This window comes from Pleurodeles waltl, chromosome 11 (genome assembly GCF_031143425.1).
Source record: "Pleurodeles waltl isolate 20211129_DDA chromosome 11, aPleWal1.hap1.20221129, whole genome shotgun sequence".
In the NCBI taxonomy this organism is placed as follows: domain Eukaryota; kingdom Metazoa; phylum Chordata; class Amphibia; order Caudata; family Salamandridae; genus Pleurodeles; species Pleurodeles waltl.
This window is the reverse complement of record NC_090450.1, coordinates 92,338,456-92,361,363: the sequence shown is the minus strand read 5'-3', so window position 1 is coordinate 92,361,363 and position 22,908 is coordinate 92,338,456. Positions and strand designations below refer to the sequence as shown.

Genomic DNA, 22,908 nt, shown 5'->3' with positions numbered 1-22,908 from the left:
GGTGCCCGCTTTGCATGCAGGATTGTTTTGCTGCAGGAAGAGGTACCTTCCTGCACAAAAACAATTCTGAGAGGCATATTCCTCTTTCTATATGTGCTGCATAGGAAGAAGCAATGAATAGACCTATTTCTTCTGGTTATTGTTCCCCTGGGGAGGCTTAAGATTTTGGCACATCCCCAGGTTTACAAGTTCTTGTAAATCTAGGGATGCGTCAAACTCCATGGGAACTGTGTGGGAACTGTGTGGGAACACCCACACACTGCCTCAATGGCGCAGAGTAAGGCAACACAGCGTTTGCATTCTGTTGCCTTGCTCCAGATTTTTTAAGCCATAGAAAAGTGGCTTTGCGTTGCTTCAAAAAAGTGGATTATGGTTTGCGTCACTCTTGCACCACGTTGCAATGTGCAAGAGCGATGCAATCCGGGTTTCTCATATACATATATATATATGTGTGTGTGTGTGTGTGTGTCCGAGTGGTGGTCACCACTAGGTAGTTAAAGTTAGGACCCTGTTTCCATACAAAAAAAACATTTTTTTGACTTGCCTATTGTTAAAAATGGGGTCTCTAGTTGGCCCGAGGTATACATTCTTGTCCAATGTAGGGACCACAATCCTAGTCCGGGTAAGTCACACCACAATCCAAAATCTCCTGTGTCCACCCTCCAGTATCTTGGCACTGAGCAATTAGGCTTATCTTAGAAGGCAATGTGTAAAGCATTTGTGAAGAACTAATATCATAACACAGTGAAAACACCACAAAAAGACACCACACAGGCTTAGAAAAAAAATAGAGAATATTTATCTGAATAAAATACTATTGAAATGAGGAATATCCAATATACACAAGCAAAGTTATTAATTTGTAAAGATTAAATTCAACTAAAGGGCCTAGAAACAAAATAGCTCCAACTGAGGCAATCACAGTGTCGTTGACTGAGTTGTTTACAATTCAACACCACCGGTGCCAGTCACGAAGTCACACAGACCCCCAGGTACAGTACCTTTTGAAAACTAAGAACAAAGACATTGCACGGAGTCGGAAAGAGGTGTTGCTGGAGTCGGTGTGGCCTCAGTCCCTTACAGCTTCAGAGTAAAAAGGCCGTTACACACTGTGAAGCAGGTGGAGGTAAGGCGGTGAGTCTGTCCGGATGCAGGGAGAGACATGTCATTGTCTGTGATGCATCAATTCCTTGATACCAGACACGCACCCACTCACAGATCCACTGACAGAGACAGGCCCTGTGGCCAACCTGCGCTGCACACGGCCAAATGACATACATGGCGCCAGGTTGGGTTCTTATCAGAGCTTGGCTGCATGGCTGTGTGCAGAAGGGGTTTGAATAACGAATGGTAATTACACTAAAAAAAAACACAAATTCGCTAAAAAAATAAACATTACAGTTAGGTTCTGAATTTACTCATACAAAACCATAGAAATTCAGAAGCTATAGTTACAGTTTCCTAAGGTAACTGAAACTTGCGCCTTCGTCATGAACAGCTAAATACTTCACATATCATTGATAAGATCTTGTATGGCATCTTTGATATTATCACTGCAACATTTGCAATAAAATGATTTTAAAAATTGCATGGCAAGGGCGTAAGTTATAGTTACCTTAGAGGGCGAGTTATGGTTACTTGAAAGAACTCTAACTGCTGAATTTCTGTGGTTTTGTATTAGTAAATTCCAACCCTAACTATAAGCACCCTCTAACCTTTTTTATATATACATATATACACACATATATATATACATATATATATACATATACATATATACACATACATATACATATATACACACACATCCCCCCCCCCCCCGCTTCACTAGGGCGCCAGTTGCTTTGTGCCATTGCTACTAATGGTTACACCCTAGTTTCCTCAGTGGAACCGTGCATTAATAATGTAGTTGGTTAAGTTGATAATACAGAGTAAAGTCTACAATTGTTATACAACAATAAGCCCTTATAGTGCCCACTATAGAATGAATGAGACCATTCAGAGAATCGCTGGACTACAAGTGATTGCAAGCACAGAGGCGGTGACCTACTGTTGCCTCCTTTTACAGAGATGACATGTACTTTAATTCTAATGAGTGTGCACTTCTCAGGAATGTCATACTTCTAAATAGACCGTACCAGAACTTCTCAGTAGAAACGAGGTACTTTGTGATAGACTACCCACACTTCTATATGTTCATTCAAACATTTCAGGCAAATGGGAATAATAAAAAGCGTGCAACTGCTGTAAAAGCTGTCATTTAAAAACATCACTAGTAAGAGAGTCGCGTGACTGTTCTTTTTAATTGTTACTGAAACCATACGGAAGCCACGTTTAGGCGCCAGTATATTTTTTATACTCTTTAGTAGCAATAAAATAAAAAGTGATTTTCGCTCCTGCCTACCAATTCTGGTCCTATGGACTTTGCGAACACCACCGCCACAAATTATGGCTAGAAACGCTTCTCAATACCAACGCCGCACAACCGAAATAGACCCAAATCGAAACAAGGAAGGTGGGAGAGTGCTTTATATATTAAATAGAAAGGGGGAACGAATTAATGTCTTGCAATAAGACGGAGATTCGTTTCCTTGCGAGGCTCCCATTTTTTTTCTCCTCATAAACAGCCTTTGTAGCCACATACAAATCACAGACTTTGGCATGTCTGCTTCCCCGTCACATCAGACGGCCCATAAACTTCCCGAACGCCAAGTACGCAGACAGGAAACAGAAACACGAGCCCTTCAGCTCAGCCCCGGCGTCTGCCTGTCTGGCCACCTTCGAACAAACCGACGAGCCTGCCTCAGTCGCCCTTTTATGCGTACCCGTGACGACGTCATGCGTCTGCGTGTAGTGAGTGGGCGGGACGTCTGGGAGGGCGCCGCCGACCTGGTGCGTGACGTCAGAGAGCCCCGCGCGGTCACCGTGTCTGTCGCCGGAGCGATGCGGGCCTGAAGAAGAGGAGGGCGCGCGCAGGGAGGAAGGCGGCGGCCGCGGTGGAAGGAGAGGGGGGTGATGGCGGCGGAGGGTCCCGTTTTTGGTGAGTAAGATGGACGCGACAGCAGGACTAGACCCGTTCCAGGCAGCTTGCTCGTGTCCCCAGCGAGGAGGGGGTTGGGCTGCTCGTTCCTCCCCCTCCGCCAAGCCCTTGACCTCCCCTCCACACTGGCCCTGCAGGGCTGCGACCCCCGGCTGCCTCTCTGAGAGGGACAGGGTGGGAGGGCGCGTGTCCGGCGCTGGCCAGCTGCGGGTCACGCGTTCAGAGGGGCAGGGGGGGGCTGATGGGGACCACCAGGGGAGGCTGACAGCTTCCCCTGTATCAGCGCCGTGGGGTCGTCGCCCCTCTTCTTTCTGTGCGTAAATTGGATGCTTTTATTGTCGGAGGCCGGGGTGGGAGGGGTGCTGCTGCTGGCGGCGGCTCAGCCTGGAGGGAGGATGTTTACAGACCTCCGACTGGGAGGAGGAGCGCACCGCTCTCACACACACACAACACCGCAGACAAGCTCGTCCTGCCAGGCGTCTGCAGATCACCGCCACAATAACAACCGAGGAGCGCTCTGCATGTGAAAGGGAAATCCAGTCCACGGATCTGGGTTGCAGATATGCCTTCGGATGCGTTGTAACTCGCATTTTTGCATTTGATTTTATACAAGAGATACCACCTCACAAACACTTATTGCTTGCTTGGTTGATGTGTATAATTGCATACCCGAGGTTTACCGTGTGTAATCTGAGCTCCGCCCCTCAGCCCCAGAGATATGTTCAGTGAGCACTTAGTTTGCACAATCATATGCCTACCCGAATGCATTCTGTCATAGACCGCGTAGGCGAAAACTAGGAGATGGAAGCAGAATTGGCCTCTTGTGTCCAGAAAACGTTGGCTTGGACCGGAGAGCACCTTCTGTTTTTGAACTTTCCTGAAACAGGGAATCTATTCCCGAATGAAGTATTATCTAAATTGAATGCACATTTCATGCCGTCTTCACTCCAAATATATTTATTCAGTGATTCATTAACAATGATTTGTTTAAGGACAGACAATTGAAACGTCAGGTGTCATAGATATGGAGCCTTCGTCATATTACGTTTCTGTTATTTTTCTGTAGCATCAATACCTTTTGTCTATGTGATGGTATACCACTACTGATCATTATGTCTTATTTTGAATAATCAATAAAGCCTAAGATACAAAAAAAGGAATATTTGCAGTCATGACAAGGTTCCGATTATGCAGTTGTCCTCTGGGGGTCACTGGAATATCATTCATAATACGTGCTTGTGTGTGTGTGTATATATATGTACTTGTGAACGTGACACGATTGTTATTTTTGTCTGTATGATCTGTAATGCCTTGTGTCACTGTTCGTATAGCGGTGTTAACAATGATTACGCTTGGTATCCCAAATATCTTTTATACAAACGTATTCCAACATCTTATTTGGAAACATACATGCTCAAATATCCAAAATCGTAGCACTCACCATTGGGAGATTTTGTTTGGGGTCTCCTTTGATAATTTAAAATATAAAACTTAGCCCTTCTGAAACAAAAAGTAAAACGAATAGATGGAAAAGCACGTTTTCTACATCTGTCATTTGAACATTAGCACGCGGAACCACGTAGTTATGTCAGGAGTGATTTGTGCTACGTAGGTACCATATTGGCCGTTAGTCTACATCGACAGCTGTGTTCAACAATTAGAAATTAAATGGCCTCATCCAGTGTCACATGCATTATTGTATAAACCGTGGCTATAGTGCACTTTAATGGCTTTTTCATGCCTTCTTTATATTTACTTTCAGGTTAAGTGCTTGTTGACTGAAGAAGTACCATCCCTGGTGAAAAATCGTGTATTGGTGATGTCTGAGTGTATCTTTTACTACAGAGCGGATGTTGGACACCACAATAAAAGTTGGCAAAGAAATAACATCTGGCTACGTGAAACCTGATTCATTGAGTGATATATATTTTTTATACTACTCCTTGGAATATACAGCCAAATTCATACAATTTGCAATTTTTTCAACCATTTTACATTGCTTTTGCAGTACATGTTAAATGTGTTTCCATTTTAAACCGATGAGACAGAATTTATTTGGCGATAAAGTAGAGTGGAGTGAACAATGCTCCGTTGACACAGCTAACAGACCATATTTAATGAGAACAGTATTTTCTTAAATATTGATTTACTGCACGATACAACTATGTCATGTATCACATTGTGTTTTTGATGAAATAGGAATACATGCAACCAAATGGACTTTGATTGGCCCTGAAATTCGATTTTCTTGCAGAAAATACAGAAAGTGCACAGTTGGTTGGAAAATAGACTGTGCACTGGTACATTTTAATACAGTATAACAGCTGTGTATTTAACATAAAACCGAGAGCAAGATGTTATAAAACTGAGAAAACTGATCCTATTCTAATATACATATATATGTATATATATACACGCACACGCACGGAGATAACAACAATGGAAATATTTTCAAACTTCTAAAGTATTTGCAGTTCAAAGTCATGGAGAGTGTTGAAACCAGTAAAACCTTGAGCCGGGGCTCTTCCCAAAAACTCAGTGTGAGTGACGATGATGGCCCTCCAGTCAAGAGGAAAATGAGTGAAACGGATGTCCAAACCAGCATACAAGTTGGAATAAAATTGCCAGTTATAAAAACAGAAATTGTGGAGTATTCTGAAAAAGTTTCATTCGAAGCTGAAGAGATTGCAAAACCAAGCAGTGCTCCAGAATCTGCAGCATCAAACTTGAATCCTGGTTTGAAGAACACTTTAGCACAGTTCCATTTAAGTAGCCAGAGCTCATTAGGGGGACCTGCAGCGTTTTCAGCACGTTATTCCCAGGAGAACATGTCACCTACAGTTTTCTTACCTCTTCCATCACCTCAGGTTCTTCCTGGTCCTTTGCTTGTTGCTTCAGACAGCTCCACAGAGCTCACTCAGACCCTTTTGGAGGGGGAGCCAATTTCTTGCTTCATGGTGGGAGGCGAGAATAGATTGTGTCTTCCTCAAGTGTTGAATTCAGTTCTCAGAGACTTCTCTCTCCAGCAAATCAACATTGTTTGTGATGAATTATATATCTACTGCTCAAGGTGTTCTTCAGATCAGCTTCATATTCTAAAAGTCCTGGGAATCCTTCCCTTTAATGCTCCATCTTGTGGCTTAATTACACTGACTGATGCTCAAAGGCTATGCAATGCTCTTTTACGCCCACACACTTTTCCCCAGAATGGGAGTCTGCTACCTGCAAAAAATGCATTGGCTCAACTGAGAGAAGCTGGCAGTGCCTTTGAAGTGGAACATGATTGTTTAGGCAAGTGCCAAGGGTTATTTGCTCCACAGTTCTACACCCAGCCAGATGCTCCATGCATTCAGTGTTTGGAGTGCTATGGGATGTTTTCAACGCAGACGTTTGTCATGCATTCTCATAGAGCTCCAGACAAGAGGACCTGCCACTGGGGCTTTGACTCTGCTAAATGGTATTGTTATCTCCACCTGAGTCCCAAATACATAGGTTCGCCAGATGAGAAGGAACTAAAACTTGTACTGGAAGAAATGAAGGAGAAATTTAGTTTGAAAAGCTATCAAAAAAGGCCGCAATTCAAAGTAAGTTGTCAATTTTTTTAGTAAATGTTTGATGCTGTGACTTTTGCCTGGTCAGATGATATCACTTGTGTATTTGAAATCTCTGAATGTATTTCAGTTATTTTAAATCTTGAAAATACCATGTTTCACTTTGTTAATGGTTTCAGAAGTTAAGATCTGTATTTTCTAATAAACCTCTTCCTTTGAGGCAAATTCAGGATACAGCTAGGTAGCATAGTGTCAAAGAGCTTACATGTCAAGATAGGACTATTGGATAGCTCTTTTGTTAGATATTACACTGAGCTAATATCCATATAATTCCGTATGGTTATCCTAACTGTGAATAATTTCTGAAATCAGCAGATCTTTCTGTGCACACACGAGGTCCAGTCAGGTTTGACCAAACGATGTTGTTTATATGTTTTTTTCTGAAGTGTTTCTAATCCAGTAGTTTTTTGACTGCTTTGGAGAGATAATTTATTACATGAGCACCTTCTACAGCAAAAGCTCTGTCTTTGTCAAAAAGCTAATTATCGATCATATTTAAAGGTTATGGCCTTGAACACAGATGTAATGAATTTTACTTGCAAATATTTTACCTGCTAGGTAAAAAGTTGCCTAAGCCAAGGTTGGTTCATTAAAATATGACCTGGTTAATTGGGTTGGAGTAATTGTGTAGTGCAGTGGGGGTGGTATGCGCCCAAGGAAAAGTCAAGCAGTTAATTTGTTTTTCCTAAAGGCTGCTACCAGGGAACCAGAAGATGAAGCTTCAGACTATTGCTGTAGTAAAGACTCATTAAATAATTGCATCAGCTACACTGAACCCTAGGTCAGAAAGAGAAGGGGATGCATCCCAAGTCTAAGTAGCTCTACCTAAAGTAGGGATCCATTTAAACCGAAGCCTCAGGCAGAAAGAGACCATACCTGAAAGGGGTGAGTCCTAAGGAGTGTTATGTGTCATTACCATCTGTGAGTTATGGGTAAATGCATTCAGGGGTTCACAAGAACCAAATTAAAGCCTTGGCCAGAAGGAGAAGATACCTTAAAGGGATGAGTCCTAAGCAGTTTTTTGATGTAGCCAGGCATGACTTCTGGGTTCATTCTTTCAAGAGACCATATGAATCAATTCGAAACTTTAGACAGAAAGAGGAGATAGGTGTGAGTCCCAAGCAAAGTTATGTGATGTAACCAGCTATGAGATCTGTGTGCATGCGATCAGGGGTCCACATGACCCAAACCAAAGCCTTAAATGCAAGATAACAGAACGGGTTGAGTTCTAAGCAGCTCTTTGTGACGTAACCAGCTATGAGATCTATGTGCATGCGTTGCGGTCAAGTGTCCAAAGGACCCAACCCAAAACCTTAGTTTGAAATGCAAGATAACAGAAATGGTTGCGTTCTAGGCAGCTTTATGTGATGTAACCAGCTATGAGATCTGAGTTCATGTGGTCAAGGGTCCGCAAGAACCCAACTAATGCCTTGACTAGAAAGAGATAAATCTATGAGGGGTACGTCCACTGAGCAGAATACTGCATTTATGTATGTGTTCACAGGGTATGGCAACGTTTTGAAGTTGGGAGTATGTAGCTTCTTTTATGAGGTGAAAGAATAAGATTATTTTATGAGAGTAAACTAATCTAGTTGCATGTAGGATTACCAGTTAGAGCACCAAAATATCTTTTCGTTTGAAAAGAGGAAAGTTTTATTTTTTTTTTCTTTTCTTGAAATTCCCATTTTTCGTTTTAACAAGTATGTCACATATATTAAAAACACATTTTTGCCCGAAATGTCTATTTTAGATCAGCCAGCAACTACAGTAGATTACCTCCTTGTGGCAGCATCATAGCTATTTATTGTTAGAGAAGTGCGAGGTGGAAGCATCGGGCAGACACCTGCCAATTCTAAACCCCTAGGACTTTCTTTGGGGGTGTCTTTACTCTCAGTTCTGGAACAGGTAGCATGGGCATGGATTTTTAGTGGTACAAGTGCGTAGTGTGTTTACCAGTTGAGGCTGATCACCGATCTCACCGTTTCAGAAAGTCCCTTAAAACTTAGTTATTGCAACAAGTGTGAAGTGTGAAATGTTTTCTATATGTAGCTTCAGGATTAGGACCCCGATCTGGGATAACAGTGCGCTTCTCCAACTAGGATTCATTCATTCATTATCCACAGCCTAGCGTTAGTAATTGTGCTATATGATTATATATTTCTTTAGTCACATATTTGACTTTACACATTGGTTAAGTGTACATCAAGATAACTTTTTTACAGTGAAAATAATTTATTATTTTGCTTTGGATAACTTTCAAAACACGCCTCGGGGTGAAATCCTTATTTGTGAAGGGTGTGATGATGGTATTTCAACAGTGAGTTAGAGCTTGGTCCAAAAGTATTTATTTCATTTTCAAGGCACGGAGTGGATCGGTTGATAGTATGAGACGCATAGGGGTGTACATGACCAACTTTTCTTACACGAAAACAATGCAGTGTTAGATAGTTCTGCTATTTTGAGAATATTATGGGAATTGCTGCTGCAAGATGGTCTAGTTATCAAAAAGAACGTAGGATTAAAAAAAATTTAGAACCAATCATTCTTCTTTCATTACAGTAGTGGTCATTGTTACGTGCTGTGCTTTATTTCTTTCTGTGCTGACGGGACCCCTTTATTTTCTTATTGGAGCTTTTAACCAAAACGTTGATATTGGTGTATGTAGACCCTGTAGTAAATCTCTTTCACTATTAATCTGTTTACAGAGATGGTTTCTTAAAAATAATTTAACACAAATATAACCCCTCTTTTTATATTAAGTGGACAAGAATACATCAGATTCAAATATTTTAAAAATATAACCCAAAAAATGAGAAAACAAAACCATGAGTAGACAAAATGATGCAGTTTTCCAGCTGATAAAAATAAGCATTGGAAAAGCCATTAGGTTTTGCCTTTGAGACCTATTGGTTTTGTCAGTGTGTTTTTAAAAAAAAAATGTAAACCATGCTGCATGGCTAAATAAGGGGGAAAAAAACCCATCACAACGCAGACTTCGTTATTTTGTAATTGTCCACACTACACATGCTTTCTCACCTACAAAACGAGGTGCCCACTGTTTTTCGTTTCGTTTGCTAATCTGAGTTCAGCTAATAGAAAAAAAAAGTGTGAATTTTATTTTTAGTGCATGGGGCCATTTCAAGTGGGGGTTCAGTGTTTGGGGGGAGGGCTTGGAAGGAAAAGCAACAGGTGGCAGAGAAGGAAGGCACAGGAGTGGTGAAGCAGCACACAGGGTGAGGTGACAGAAGGAATACAGAGCTGATGTTAGGGAGATGAAGCAACAGGCGAGGCAGCAACGAGGAGTAGAACGCATAGAAACAAAAAGGAGAAAAAACCCGTGAGCACAGAGGAAACAAGAGTGAGCACCCTTTGGAAGACGACATGGAGAAGCTTAAGAGCAGCTCACAGCTTTCAAGGGGGGGGAGAAGTACACAATGGAGACAGCTAGAAAAAACATGCACTCTTGTGGAGTGCTTAACCAAAAACAAAGAAGTGCTTGAAATGCAAGTAGTGGAATCATAGAAGGCAGCCAGACAAAAATGATGAGGAAGAGGATATGCTCCAGGAGGCGTCAAAAACAAAATTGCTAAGTTGTGACACAAATCAGAAGCACGCAGGTGAGAGTGATGCAATGCCACCCAGTGGTAAGCAATGGGCAGGCTCTAAAGCCCTGTACATCCTTGGTAAACCACAGTACGCATGCACTGTTTGGTGGCCTTGATCTAAAAATGAGAGCTGACCCAAGAGCAGACAGACAGTATTTCCTAACAACAGAACAGTGTAATAGGACAGAGGTAGAGTTCAATCATGCTAACAGCAGCATCTGAGATGCAGCCCGGTGGAATCTTTGCGTTACTCTTGGAGCATTACCAGACCTAGCACAGAGTAATTGGCACTCACTTGCAGAAATCCTTCCTTGATACTAATTATGAAGCTGTATTCTTTATGTGAATCCTTCCTATGGGCTGCAAAGGCAGTGATGGAGGCCTGCAAGGAACAGCAGACCCCCATATTTCTTTTGACAACACCAGTATTGATTTACCTGCCCTGTTGAGGGGCAGGGGGTGCTATATCAAAACTGGCATTTGTTAAAGGGAACGTTAGAACTGGGGAAGGGGATCATGCATACATAGGCTGGAAGGTTCAAATGCCTTTATAAAACCATTATAATATTTAAACAGACACAGCAAGACATCTCTAACGCTTCGTCCTATTCACTGTTTTTTTTAGCCACATCGAGTAATATTACTACTTTTCAAATTTTTTTTGGTTCATGCTCAATTTACATAGTGACTGGAGTCAGTCACTGTCCATTGCTAAAGTAAATATAGCGTGTCTGATCTGTTTGCAGCTGTATTCTAGTGGCACTTTTGTGTCTATATCATGTAGATATCCTCAATTGCAAGTTCATCTAAAAATGCTCTTTCCTACCTGTTATTATTCATAGGTATAATTTAATCGGGTTTTAAATTACCTTAGTCTTCCCTAAATGCTGGATCCCACCGTTTATTCATTTTAGGATTTAATACTGCAATACATTCATGTTCTATAACTTTGTTTTAATGTGCAATCTTTTCCTGATACTCTTCAGATGTGTCATTGACCCCAATCCCAGAATTTAAAAAATGTGCTCTCCCACCCAAAGTAAGCTGTCCTGCCAGGAGAGCAAGTTTATGACCCACCCCCTGCCATACCAGATTCCAGTTTCTCATCTGCTAATTGTCATCTTTTTTTTAATTTATGCTTTACTCTGTACTTAGTATGCAAATTGTAACTTTTAATTCGTAAGTGTTTTTAAAGAATTTCCTGAAATTATTAGTAAATGCTGTCAGTCCATCAGTATAATATCATGAAGGATCTGGTGCCAAGAGTTCCTTCCTGGGGGAACAGATCATGTTTTTTTGATAAAGAGATTTTATTAAATTTTGCATAGAACCAATATGAATACAGTACAACATGAAGCCAACGGGCCTCAAAACAATAATGGTCCAGTCCTCGGTCCCTGCCGCTTTCATTACTAATGTTACTCACCATCCCCTCTTAAAGGCCCGCTACATCCTCCCATTTCCCCCATATCTTCTTGTGTTTGTGTAAGCAACCTCTGACCTCGTACACAAGTTTCTCTCGCTGCGCACACCAATCCACTCCCCGTCTCCACTTAGCCAGTGCCGGAGCCACCCTGGCCTTCCAGTCTGCCATTATGTCCCTTTTGGCCACCAGACATGCCACCCCTAAGAAGGACCGATCTGCTCTTCGTAGCTCTGTACCTCCCATCACCCCGAGAAGGAGGGGCAATGGCGACCTCTTTACCTCCTTCTGTAGGGCCTCAGATATCTCTTGCACCACCCTTTCCCAATAGGCCACTATAATCGGGCATGTCCATACCATGTGGTAGAAATCCGCTGTATGATACCTGCAGCGGGGGCATTCCGCTGTGGGGCGGAGGCCTGCCTTATGTAACATAGCGGGTGTGAGGTATGCGGCGTGAAGGAAATAGGATTGTATTAAACGGAAGCGTGTGGCCATTGTCAGGGAGCGTGGGGCCATTAGTGCTTCTGTCCAGTCCGCTTCCTCCATGGGTCCCACCCAACTCTCCCACCTTTGGCGAAGCTCTCTCAGGGGTCCCCCAGTGGTGGTAATTAAGGTGCGGTAAATCTGAGAAACCCCTCCCCTTCCCAGAACTCCCATCAGTGCCTTGGCTTCCATGGGGCTGTGCTCGGGTATGCTGTCTCCTGTCTGTAGGTGGACTAGTAGGGCATGACATAGTTGGAGATATCGGTGGAATTGTGTTTTATTTAAGGAATATTGTTTCTGGAGGTCTTGAAAAGATCGTATATGTGTCCCTCTCCAAATATCTCCCAGTGTGGAGATCCCTATGGTGTCCCATTTCTGGAAGCCCTCCAGACCTGCTACATGTATCAGCTGCTTCCCCTGCCATAGCGGGGTTTGTTGGGTTAGGCGTCCCCACCACCCCGTCACTTTCTGGGCTGTACGCCATCCCAGAAGTACCATTTTGGTCACATCTGGAGTATCCCGGGGTATCGGGCTCCCGTAGAGCATGTCAAGGATCTGTGGGTAGCCCATCGTCTGCAATTCTAGTTGATATGCGGGGTCTGTCCATCCACCTCCCATCCAGTCATTAATTACAAGTATATGCATCGCTAGATAATAGTATTGAATATTCGACATACCCAGTCCACCCTCATAAACATCCCTCTGACAGGTTTTTAGCGACAGTCTTGTACGTGAGCCACTCCATATGAATTGGCGTGCTAAAGAGTCCATCTCCCTGAACCATCTCACGGGGAAGGGATGTGGAAAATTCTGCAGGAGGTATAAGATCCTGGGGAGAATCATCATCTTGTACAGCGCTATTCTACCAAGTAGATTCAGGGGGAGGGTCCTCCAGCGCAGAAGGTCAGTTTTGATTTTCTTTGAAAGCGGCGTGACATTGAGTTCCCACGCTAGCTCGGGGAGAAGTGAGATATGTATCCCGAGATATTTAAAGCTGTTTCTCCGTATCGGGATATTCCGTTGCCAATCTATACATTCGTGCGAGCGATGAAGGGGGATCAGTAAAGATTTGTCTGGGTTCAGGGTCAGCCCTGAGGCTTCTGCGAAAAGTCTAAGGATCTCTAGGACGCGTGGGCCGCTTTTGGATGGATTGGAGATATACAGGAGCACATCATCGGCGTACAAAGCCACTCTGTCTTCCGAGCCAGAGGGCCAGTGCCAGCCCTCGATCAGTGGGTCGCCTCTCATTAGTATCGCCAGTGGCTCTATCACTAGTGCGAAGAGCAGGGGAGATAACGGGCATCCCTGTCGAGTCCCACGACCAATGGGGATTGGGTCGGAGACTACTCCGTTCACCCTGATTCGAGCTGTCGGATTAGAGTATAGGAGTTTCACCAGTCCCCGGAATTTAGGTCCGAGCCCGTTTTTATATAAGACTTGATTGAGGAAGGACCAGTCTACCGTATCAAAGGCTTTTTCGAAGTCGAGTAAAAGCAGTGCCAACTGCGTATGCGATAGCACTTTGCGGTGCGCCAAAGCAAGGTGTAATCGTCTGATGCAGTGCCTTGTGCTACGAGTGGGCATAAAACCACACTGGTCAGGGTGCACCAGCGTGGGCATTACCTCCCTCAGTCTGGAAGCAAGGATCGAAGAGAGTACCTTGACTTCCACATTTAGGAGCGAGATAGGCCGGTACGCTGAACATTGTCGCGATGGGGGTTGAGTTTTGGGGATCACCACAATAGTGGCTTGATCAATCTCTGTTGGGAAGCGGCCTTGATTTTCCGCTTCTTCGTACATGCTGAGCAGGTGGGGACCCAGAATATCGCTACATTTACTATAAAATTCAGCTGGAAAGCCGTCGGGACCTGGTGTTTTGCCTGATGCCAGTCCTGATATTGCGCTGCAGACTTCCTCAAGACCGATTGCCTCGTCCAGTCTGTCTCTCGCCTCTGGAGTTACCCCGGGAAGGGTAATCTCATTTAGTAGGGGGGACTCTCTCTCAACAGCAGGGCGTGGATGCCTGGCGTATAGACGGGCGTAGTAAGAGGCGAAGCTATGTGCGATTTCCACTGCTGTTTTGACAAGGGTGCCTGAGTCATCTAAGATCTCCGGTATAATACTGTTAGCCATGGGACGGGTGGCCAGCCAATGCAGTAGTTTCCCGTTTTTATCCCCCCATCCATAAATTCGGCTTGCTGAGGCTCTCCACATGTGCTTGGCCGAATCTAGCATTATATGTTTAATATCTTCTCTTACCCTGGTCAGTTTCCTCATGGTCGTGGCCAATGCCAAGTTTATATGTTGGCATTCGAGTCTCCGGGCCTTGTTCTCTAGCTCGGTGATTTGGGAATTATGATCTCGTTCACGGGACCGGAGAATGCTTCTGGCATGTCCTCTAATAGTGGCCTTGCAAGCAGCCCATAGCATTCCTGGGGATCGAACCGAGCCTTCATTTAATTCGAAATATTGGTCGAGGTGCAACCTGATCTCTTGGGTGTATTCTGTATCTTGTAAGTGGCACGCGTTCAAGCGCCACATAGGCCGTCTGGTAGGGTCTGCTCTACCCAGCCGGATCCATATTGGCGCATGATCGGAGACCCCCCGTGGAAGAATCTCAGCCCCTGCTACTTTTAAGAAATCTAGGGCGGGCATAAACACCAGGTCTATTCTGGATTGCGTCTGGTGGGCTGCCGAGGTATGTGTGTACTGGCGCTCCCTGGGATGCCAGGTGCGCCACACCGCACACAAGCCCAGGCTTTCCGCCCAACTACTTAGGGCTGAGGCCCGCTTGGATCTATGTATGGTAGCTTCCCCAGAAATGTCCAGCCTTGGGTCAAGGACCGCGTTAAAGTCGCCTCCCAGCAGGGTAGTTCCCTGGGGTAATCCTGAGGTTACTCGGTGGAGCGAAAGTAGGAAGGAGTCGTGATTTGCTGGGGGCGCATAAGCGCACACCAAGTTTAGCGGTTGTCCGTGAAGAGTCCCCGTGACCACCATGAATCTACCTTGTGAGTCAGATTGCGTGGAAGAGATTACCATGGGCAGAGATCGGTGGAGCAGAATGGCCACTCCTCTAGAGTCTCTGGAAAACCCTGCGTGATATACCCTATCGTATCCTCCTCTCGCAAGCATAGGGCATCTGGACCCAAGAAGATGGGTCTCTTGTAGTAAAACTACTGCGGGGGAATACCTGCGGAGGGTGTTAAATACTGCCGATCTTTTGATCTTGTCTAACAGGCCGTTTACATTCCAGGAGAGGACCTGGGTTACTGAGGGCCAAGCGTGAGGTATGACACTGTTGGGCATGTTTGGATGTGCGGGAGCAAGCCCAGGGATGACCGTTTCGGACATGACCGTAAAATTTTAAATCTACAAACCAGGCTAACCAACTTGTCGCCTCCTAAACCTAACTTAAACTTTCCCTCCCCCCTAAACTCCCCCCCCCTCCCCATACTCCCCCCCTGGAAGCATCTGTCGCCCATGTACCCAACCAAAACCAGAAAGCCAGTAAAACTGTCATTGGGGTGGAGTGGTGGACCCCTCCTTTCTTTCGGATCAGTTGCAATTAGTAGTCACAAAACAAGCGTTCAACACCATACTCTAGGAAGCCTCCGGAGACATCAATGTTAATCTCGCTAGGGGTCGCCTGAGAGGGTCAGGCGAAGCCCGAATCCCCTTACGTCTCACGCAGGGGTCCCACATCTCCTGTCAGCCGAGTACCGGAGACTGACTCAATCGCCCATCCTCGGCGGGTTGGGACGGTGTTTGGGACACCGGAAGAGTCTCAGTGTTAGATTTAGTATGAGGACCAGAGTCCCGGGCTGCTTCGTCCTCTGCAGGAGCGATCGTGTCTTTCTGTCTGCCTCTCCGGGATCTGGTGCGCCGCCTGCTCCTCCGGGGCCCCTCTGATGGTGAGGGCCCGACATGTGGAGTTCTTCCAGTGGTCCCGGGGGGACCCTTTCGGGCTCCAATGCCCTCCTCCGTCAGCCAGTCCCAAGCTTCCTCTGGGGAATCAAAAAAGTAAGCTTTCCCAGCCATGAGGACTTTGAGGCGAGCGGGGAAAAGGAGCATGTACGAGAGCTGCATTGCCCTTAGTTTTTGCTTAACCTGTTCGTACGACCTACGGCGGGTCTGGACTTCTCTGGTGTAGTCCGGGAAAATTAGGATTTTGTGGTTTTCCCACTGCGTACCATCTTGCCGCCTCGCTTCCCTGAGGATATTGTCTCTGTCCTTAAAGTTAAGGAATCGCGCGATCATCGGGCGCTTCGGACCGCCCGGAGGTGGGCGAGGCGCGAGCGCCCTGTGGGCTCTTTCAATTGCAAACAAGGGCGAGAGGGATTGGTCAGGCATCCAAGATTTGATCCACGTCTCCAGGAATTCGGCGGCCTTATCCTCCTCTATGCCCTCCGGGAAACCTATGAAGCGTAGGTTGTTGCGCCTTGCCCGGTTTTCCGCATCTTCTGCACGACGGTGAAGCTCGCCGGTTCGGGACTGCAGCTGGGCTACTTTGGCTTTGAGGTCGGACAAATCGGTTTCGATTTGGGAGACTCGGGTTTCCACTTCCGTAATTCGGGTTACAGCATTTCTAAGGTCCTGTCTGATGAGGCCCACGTCCACTCGCACCTCACCGATTTTCGTTTCCACGGCTATCTGCGATGATTGAATAGCTTGGAGAATGGCACTCACCCCGTCAGGGGTTGAACCCCCACCAGCCACTTCTCCCCCTCCTCGTTGGCCCGTCGCAGTCGTGAACTGGTCGATTTTTTGTTGGGAGGGCGGAGGTTGTTTGTTCGTTTTATCCTTCCCCATCGTGGCACTTGAGGCGGGCGTCAGGTGGGCCACCCCTTTCTTAACGCGGTTTCAAGCCTGAGAATTTAGTGCGTTAAGTACCATGGACTGTGGGGGGGTTCGCTGTGTCTGATCACGTAAGGACGGCCGGCGATGACACCGTTGGCCCCTTCTTTTCAGCTCCCTTCCCCGCTCTCTCCACCAGCTGGGGGGGACCCGTCCGAGACCCAGACCCAGGTCTCTCCACCTTAAGGGCTCTGCGCCTCCATTGTAGGCCTCGCGCCGTCGCGATCGTGCTCTCGATCTCTCGGGTCGTTCCGACCAGGGTCTAAAGTCAACCAAGCACGACCCGGAACCCAGGATATCCATTTGCCTCAAGGTGTTGCCTTCCACCGCTCAACTCGCAGTCCAGATGTTGCCGCAGTCCAGCTCGCGCTCCATCCGGTCTCGGGCCGGCGAGGGCCGGAGCCAAGCCCCCAGGCCCCCGAGTCCCCTCCAGCTGCCGCGGGGAAGGGTGGGTCCTGGTCCTCAGCACGCCATCAAATTTAAATTCTCCCCAGCAGGGGGATCTCGGGGGCCAGGGCCTCCGCCACGGCCCCAGCCCGGCACCGCAAGCCGCCCAGGCGGTCAGGGAGGGCTCCCGGTCCTCCGTGTCACACTCGCGCCTCTCGCGCCGGCGCGGCGCCACTCACCCCGCGTCCTCCTCTACGACAGGAGGGGGGGGGGGTCCGCCGGCGCCCCCGCGGCAGGGATTCACCCCCCGGGCGCGCCCCAGCCCTCACCGGGCCTCTCGCCTCCAAATTTAAATTTCCCCCAGCAGGAGGATCCCGGGGGCCAGGGCCTCCGCCACGGCCCCAGCCCGGCACCGCAAGCCGTCCAGGCGGTCAGGGAGGGCTCCCGGTCCTCCGGGTCACACTCGAGCTTCGCGCGCCGGTGCGGCGCCGCTCACCCCGCGCCCCCCTCCACGACAGGAGGGGGGGGGGCGCCGTCGCCCCCGCGGCAGGTATCCACCCGCGGGGCGCGCCCCAGCTCTCACCAGGCCTCTCACCGCCTCTCGACCCGCGGCAGACGACTTCGTCGGGGCCCCAAAGCCCACCTCAGATCCGCCGGGCGCAACTCGCAGCGGCCGCCATCTTGAGCTCCTCTTCACGGGAGCAGCCGGGTCGTCGTATGAGGGTGAGCCGCCGGCTTTTCATCAATTCGTCCCACCAGACTTCTCTACAGGTCCCCGGGACACCGGGGCGCCATGTATAGCGCTTTCCGCTCCCTTGGACCACGGTAATTAAGGGCGGATGACGGAGGGGTCCAGAGCACACTCAAAGTGCGACCGCCATCTTGACGCCCGAGGCCACGCCCCCACAGATCATGTTTTATCCTTTATACCATACACAGCTCAGAATTTGCACTGCTGTCAATCTTTTCATGGATTTTGTCACCTTGTATCCCTTCCCTGAACACTTGCTTCCTTCCAATCAACCTCCCCCAACTTACTCCCCCACCATAAGATCTGCCACTCTTCGCAATAATCTACTGCCTTGCTCCTGTGGCCACACTTTTCCTCTGAGGCCCCCCCCTGGCATGCAACTAGGTGATATTCATATTCTGGCCTCCCTTTTTACTATTGCCTGTTTCATGGTGTGCCACCCTTTCACAAATCCCCTCGGTGCTCATTGAATTTGTGTCAGAACTGACCTCTTCATTACCCCATTTGCCCGCCATCCATTGTGAGCCCTTGTGCATGCCAGGTCTCTAGGCCATCTTGACCAGTCATCGGAGAAGCATTTCTGCAGTGGGGAGAGGATGGGTAAACAAGTGATTCAGTTTGAGTCACGAAACTCCCCATGGGTGGGTGATAAACGTATTGCTGACATTGTCGAGCAGGACCTGTGAAGTAATGGATGGCGCTGCCTTGAAGGGTTTACCACTTGCGAGCCTGTCAGGTCTGAATTCTCTTGCTTTGATTAGGGAGATACAGGTGAACGGGTAGTGCGGTGTTTATGTATGCGTATTGAACATTGAGACACCTTTTTGTTTAGTTGGAGTACTCCTAAACCAGCCCTTTTCATCATCTTTCTGTCATGGTTTGGTCCATGCTCTTCCTGTGACCAATCTCTCCTTGTCCTCCTTCCCATTCAACCTTTTCTCCCTATCTGTAGTATTCATCTATAATTCATTAGGCTGGTAGGGCATGTACTGCTGTTTGTTTTGGTGTGAGACTTGGACTTCTTGGGCACCATGATAAGCAATGTGTGTACTTAATACATTGTCCTCTAGATCAGTGGTTCCCAACCTGTTGTCCGCGAAGCCTCCTTGAGGGGTCCACGACTGCTCAGAAAATTAAATAATATTAACAGATTAGATCCCTAGCTTTCAGTAATGGCTAGGTTGGGGTGGGGGGTCCCCCGGATTTCAGTGACGATTCAGTGGGGGTCCCTGCCCCGGATTCCACTATTGATAATGTGGGGGACCATAGAAGTCAAAAGGTTGGGAACCACTGCTCTAGACCTTTGTTCACTCACCTGTCATGTCTCAACCATATCCCATGCATGAGGGTAGTGCTGTAACCGGAGGTTCTCTCACTGCCGTTTAGTTAAGGCTGAAGAGGCAGGTTGGGGTTTCCTCTTCTTTCGTAGCATTCCATACTACAGAAAACTGAGCAAAAAGGGCTTACCTTTACACTTGCTCACTAACAGCAGAGCTGCACTCTACAGTCACATTTTAACCACCCAATGACACTTTCCCAGTCACACCTACAGACAACCCAGCCTCAATGTTTTTAAAACACATGAGGTGGCGTAGATTTTTACAAAAGGCATCATAGGAGTCAGTCACATTTGAATCACGCACAAATATCATTCCCAGTCAAGTTTTTGGAGAATCAAAGTGTTAACAACCTCTTATAACAACTATCAAGAGCATCTTCCTTGCATAGGCTTCCCACCTACATCTTACCCGAAAGAGCCAAGATCAACCACAGTAATCACCAAGCCCACCCTTCACTCAAGCACCAAACCTCAAGGTAGGTAAGGGGAGTGTGATTACCAGAAACCCATCAGTTTCTCTTTCTTCAGACCCACCAGGACGCTTCCTTTCAAATCTACAGTAAGACAAAATCTCCCGCCTCTTTGCCTTTTGCACTCTTCTCCCCTTCCCCACCCTTCTTGCATCTTTTCTCATCACTTACTCCTCCTCTCCCTAATGCATCCCCTTGCCTCTCCAGGACACTCCTTGCTCTGCCAAGATCTCATCTTTCTGCCACTTATCCTCGCCTCACCCACCTGCCCTCATCTTCCCCTTTTCCTGTCTTCTATTCTGCCTTCCTCTCAAGCTGAATTCTCCCAACACTTTTGTGTCTACCCTCCATGAAGAGTGCCTTTCTGCAATCCAGCCTTTCACAAAACAACAACAACATTTTTAGCTCTCATCTTTAAGACATTATTGATTCCTTTGTCTGCCTAGTGTTTATGGAGGAAAAGCTGAGTCCAGTAGTACCCATACAGACTGCAGAACTACGCTTAAATATCACGTAGTCACTTAGGGCCTCTGTATTGTCAGAACAGTTTCTGGATGACCTTGCTGTTGTGTCAAGTGCAAGATTACACAAGCATAATAAAAACTGGAGCCAACTCCGGCTGAAAGCGAGCCGTTCTCAAAGCTGGATCCACATACGGTTATTGATGTGTTTCACTTTTTAAAAGAAATACATGGTCGTGAATTTGCTGTCTCCCGTTTCACAAGTACAGAATAAACCACATCCCATAAAGACATTTCATGTACAAATGTGATCAGTGCTAGGTAGCCATCATGCGCCTGTACTACTAAAGTTTCCATTTTCGGTTTCTTCTCAAGGTCCACTTCTTCTGCACCATTAATAGCTTTTCTTGCAATTCAATCATAAATCATGCATTTCTTTTATTTTAAATAGGTCTTCGTTTGCCCCACCTGTGTTACGGATTTTAAACTCCACTTACTTATGAGCCCTTTTCAGTTATGGATGGTTTACTGTTCAGTTCTCCGTTTGTCACAGCAGCTCGTGGAAAAGAGCATTGTTAACTGTGGAGAGAGTTGTGCTGTGGTCGTATGGAGAAGCTCCAGGCATTGAGAGCAGGGCTTGACTTGAGGCTGTCTCTGTTGAAATTCTTCATTGAGCACTAGTAATTCATCGCAGATGGTTTGGTTGTCCATTTGTGTGAGGGCCTAAATACGGCATTATGAGTAGAGATTTGCAGATGGTGTAAAGGAAGTGGGTATTGACAGATTATTCAAGAACAGTCTTGCTTTTTGCCTGTGATTGTGTTGAAACAGTGGCGTGACATCAGTTTGACTGAGGAATTCCCTTAGAGAAAGGAATCTCTCATGCCATGAGTGATATGGTCTGCTAGGAAGTTAAAAACGCAAACCTATGTGCTGTTGAAATAAGGATGAGGACATAAAATTCGAAAAGTCATCAGTTAAGCTTTTGTTCTGATTTGTTGGACAATAACTGAGATGAACTGTGTAAATAAGGTGGATGTAAGTCAGTCTGGCAGAATGTGGTTGAAGAGAGACCCCTGATTGGATGGAGATCTTGTGGATGTGTGTGTGTGTGTGTGTGTGTGTGTAGCGCAAACTTAGCCAAAAGACAGCAGAAGGTCGAAGGCAAGCTTAACTCTGGCAAGTAATAGGAGAGGAAGCTGAGTTGCAGATTTTCTTTATAAATTGGAGCAGCATTGGGGCCGTCCTGATGGATACAGGAATGTGTTTACAGGCAGTGGGTGTATAGATGATATTGGCTTGGTGTCTTGTTTCTTTCTGTTTTACACTTCTTAGTCTGCAGTGTGAAGGTGTCTTGGCTGCAGGTCTCCCAGGAGCCACCAAAGATGGTGAGCATGTCTTCCAGATAAGAGGGGATGTTGGTTGTGATTGCTTTGTAAATGATGCAGCTAGTGGAGGCTTTGTGTTCGGATTTCTTCAAGCCCTGGGTGAGACATGCTGTGGTGTGTAGAGTGACCCTAAGGGGTGCAAGTGTGGAGTCTGGGAGGCCATGGTTAATCTAATTTCAGACTGTTATTCAATTTATTTCCTAAAAACTGGTGTTGATGTATCCCTGAGTCTGTGCTATGTGATGAAGAGAATGTCAGGTTTGTTATAGGTGATCAGGTCAGCTGTGTTGCACTCATGGCCGTATGACAAGTGCGCGTTTGAGTATGTGGGTAGGAGGAGTGCATGTGTTGTCTTCATTAATACAGTTGGGCTTTTCATTAGATCCTATATAGATTATTATGAGTGATTAGGTGCTTTACATTTTTGACACCATGTCACCTTTTATTTCTTTGGCTATCACAAATTCGTGTGCATATGTATAGCTCTTATTTGCTCAGTCAGTTTTCTTCTTGGTTTTAATAAGATTAAATCTCATTTGTCATGTTACAGCTTTGATTAAGTCCTCTTTAGGATAATAGATACACATGTTGGCTGTTTTGTCACAACTACTTGTTGCCGACCCACTCTGGCACTCCAGACAGACATAAAACTACATACTGGTCTACTTTGAACAGTCTTGGATAATCCTGTTATTAGGACTTTACCACCTCTTCGTCTTTGTGCTACAGCATATCTGAACATCGCTCGAACTGTTCTGTTTCGCCATCTTTTCGCTTTTTCCTGTCAGTCTTTCTATAATTGATTTTTGATCCAGTAACTCTCCGTTGAACTTAATTAGAGATTATAATCACTTACTTATGGCGTTATCACCGTTTTGCACACAGGGTTTTATAGCTCTGTGGCTTCTCCTATCAGACTTTGGGATTCTGAAAACCGACAGTTCACCAGGCCTTAAAACTCTTTCTCACACCAGTGTGTTGAGGGTGGTCGGTGTGTGCTTTCGAATGTAGGAATGTGTAGTCTAATCATCAAAGATTTCCACCCCTGGACTTAGCTGCCCATTGAACTCTTCCTGGATGTCGTCAGCATGAC

At 46.3% G+C, this 22,908-nt stretch overlaps 1 protein-coding gene across 2 annotated transcripts in view; it reads left to right on the top strand.

Annotated features, from left to right (window-relative positions):
• Positions 1–2,863: 2,863 nt before the first annotated feature.
• Positions 2,864–22,908, top strand: part of SKIL (SKI like proto-oncogene) — a 134,909-nt gene continuing 114,864 nt past the window's right edge. For both annotated transcript variants that reach the window (XM_069213179.1, XM_069213178.1), the window contains exons 1-2: positions 2,864–3,040; positions 4,803–6,624. In XM_069213179.1, the coding sequence (XP_069069280.1) occupies positions 5,524–6,624 (1,101 nt within the window). In that variant the 5' untranslated portion in view covers positions 2,864–3,040; positions 4,803–5,523. The remainder of the gene's footprint in view (positions 3,041–4,802; positions 6,625–22,908) is intronic.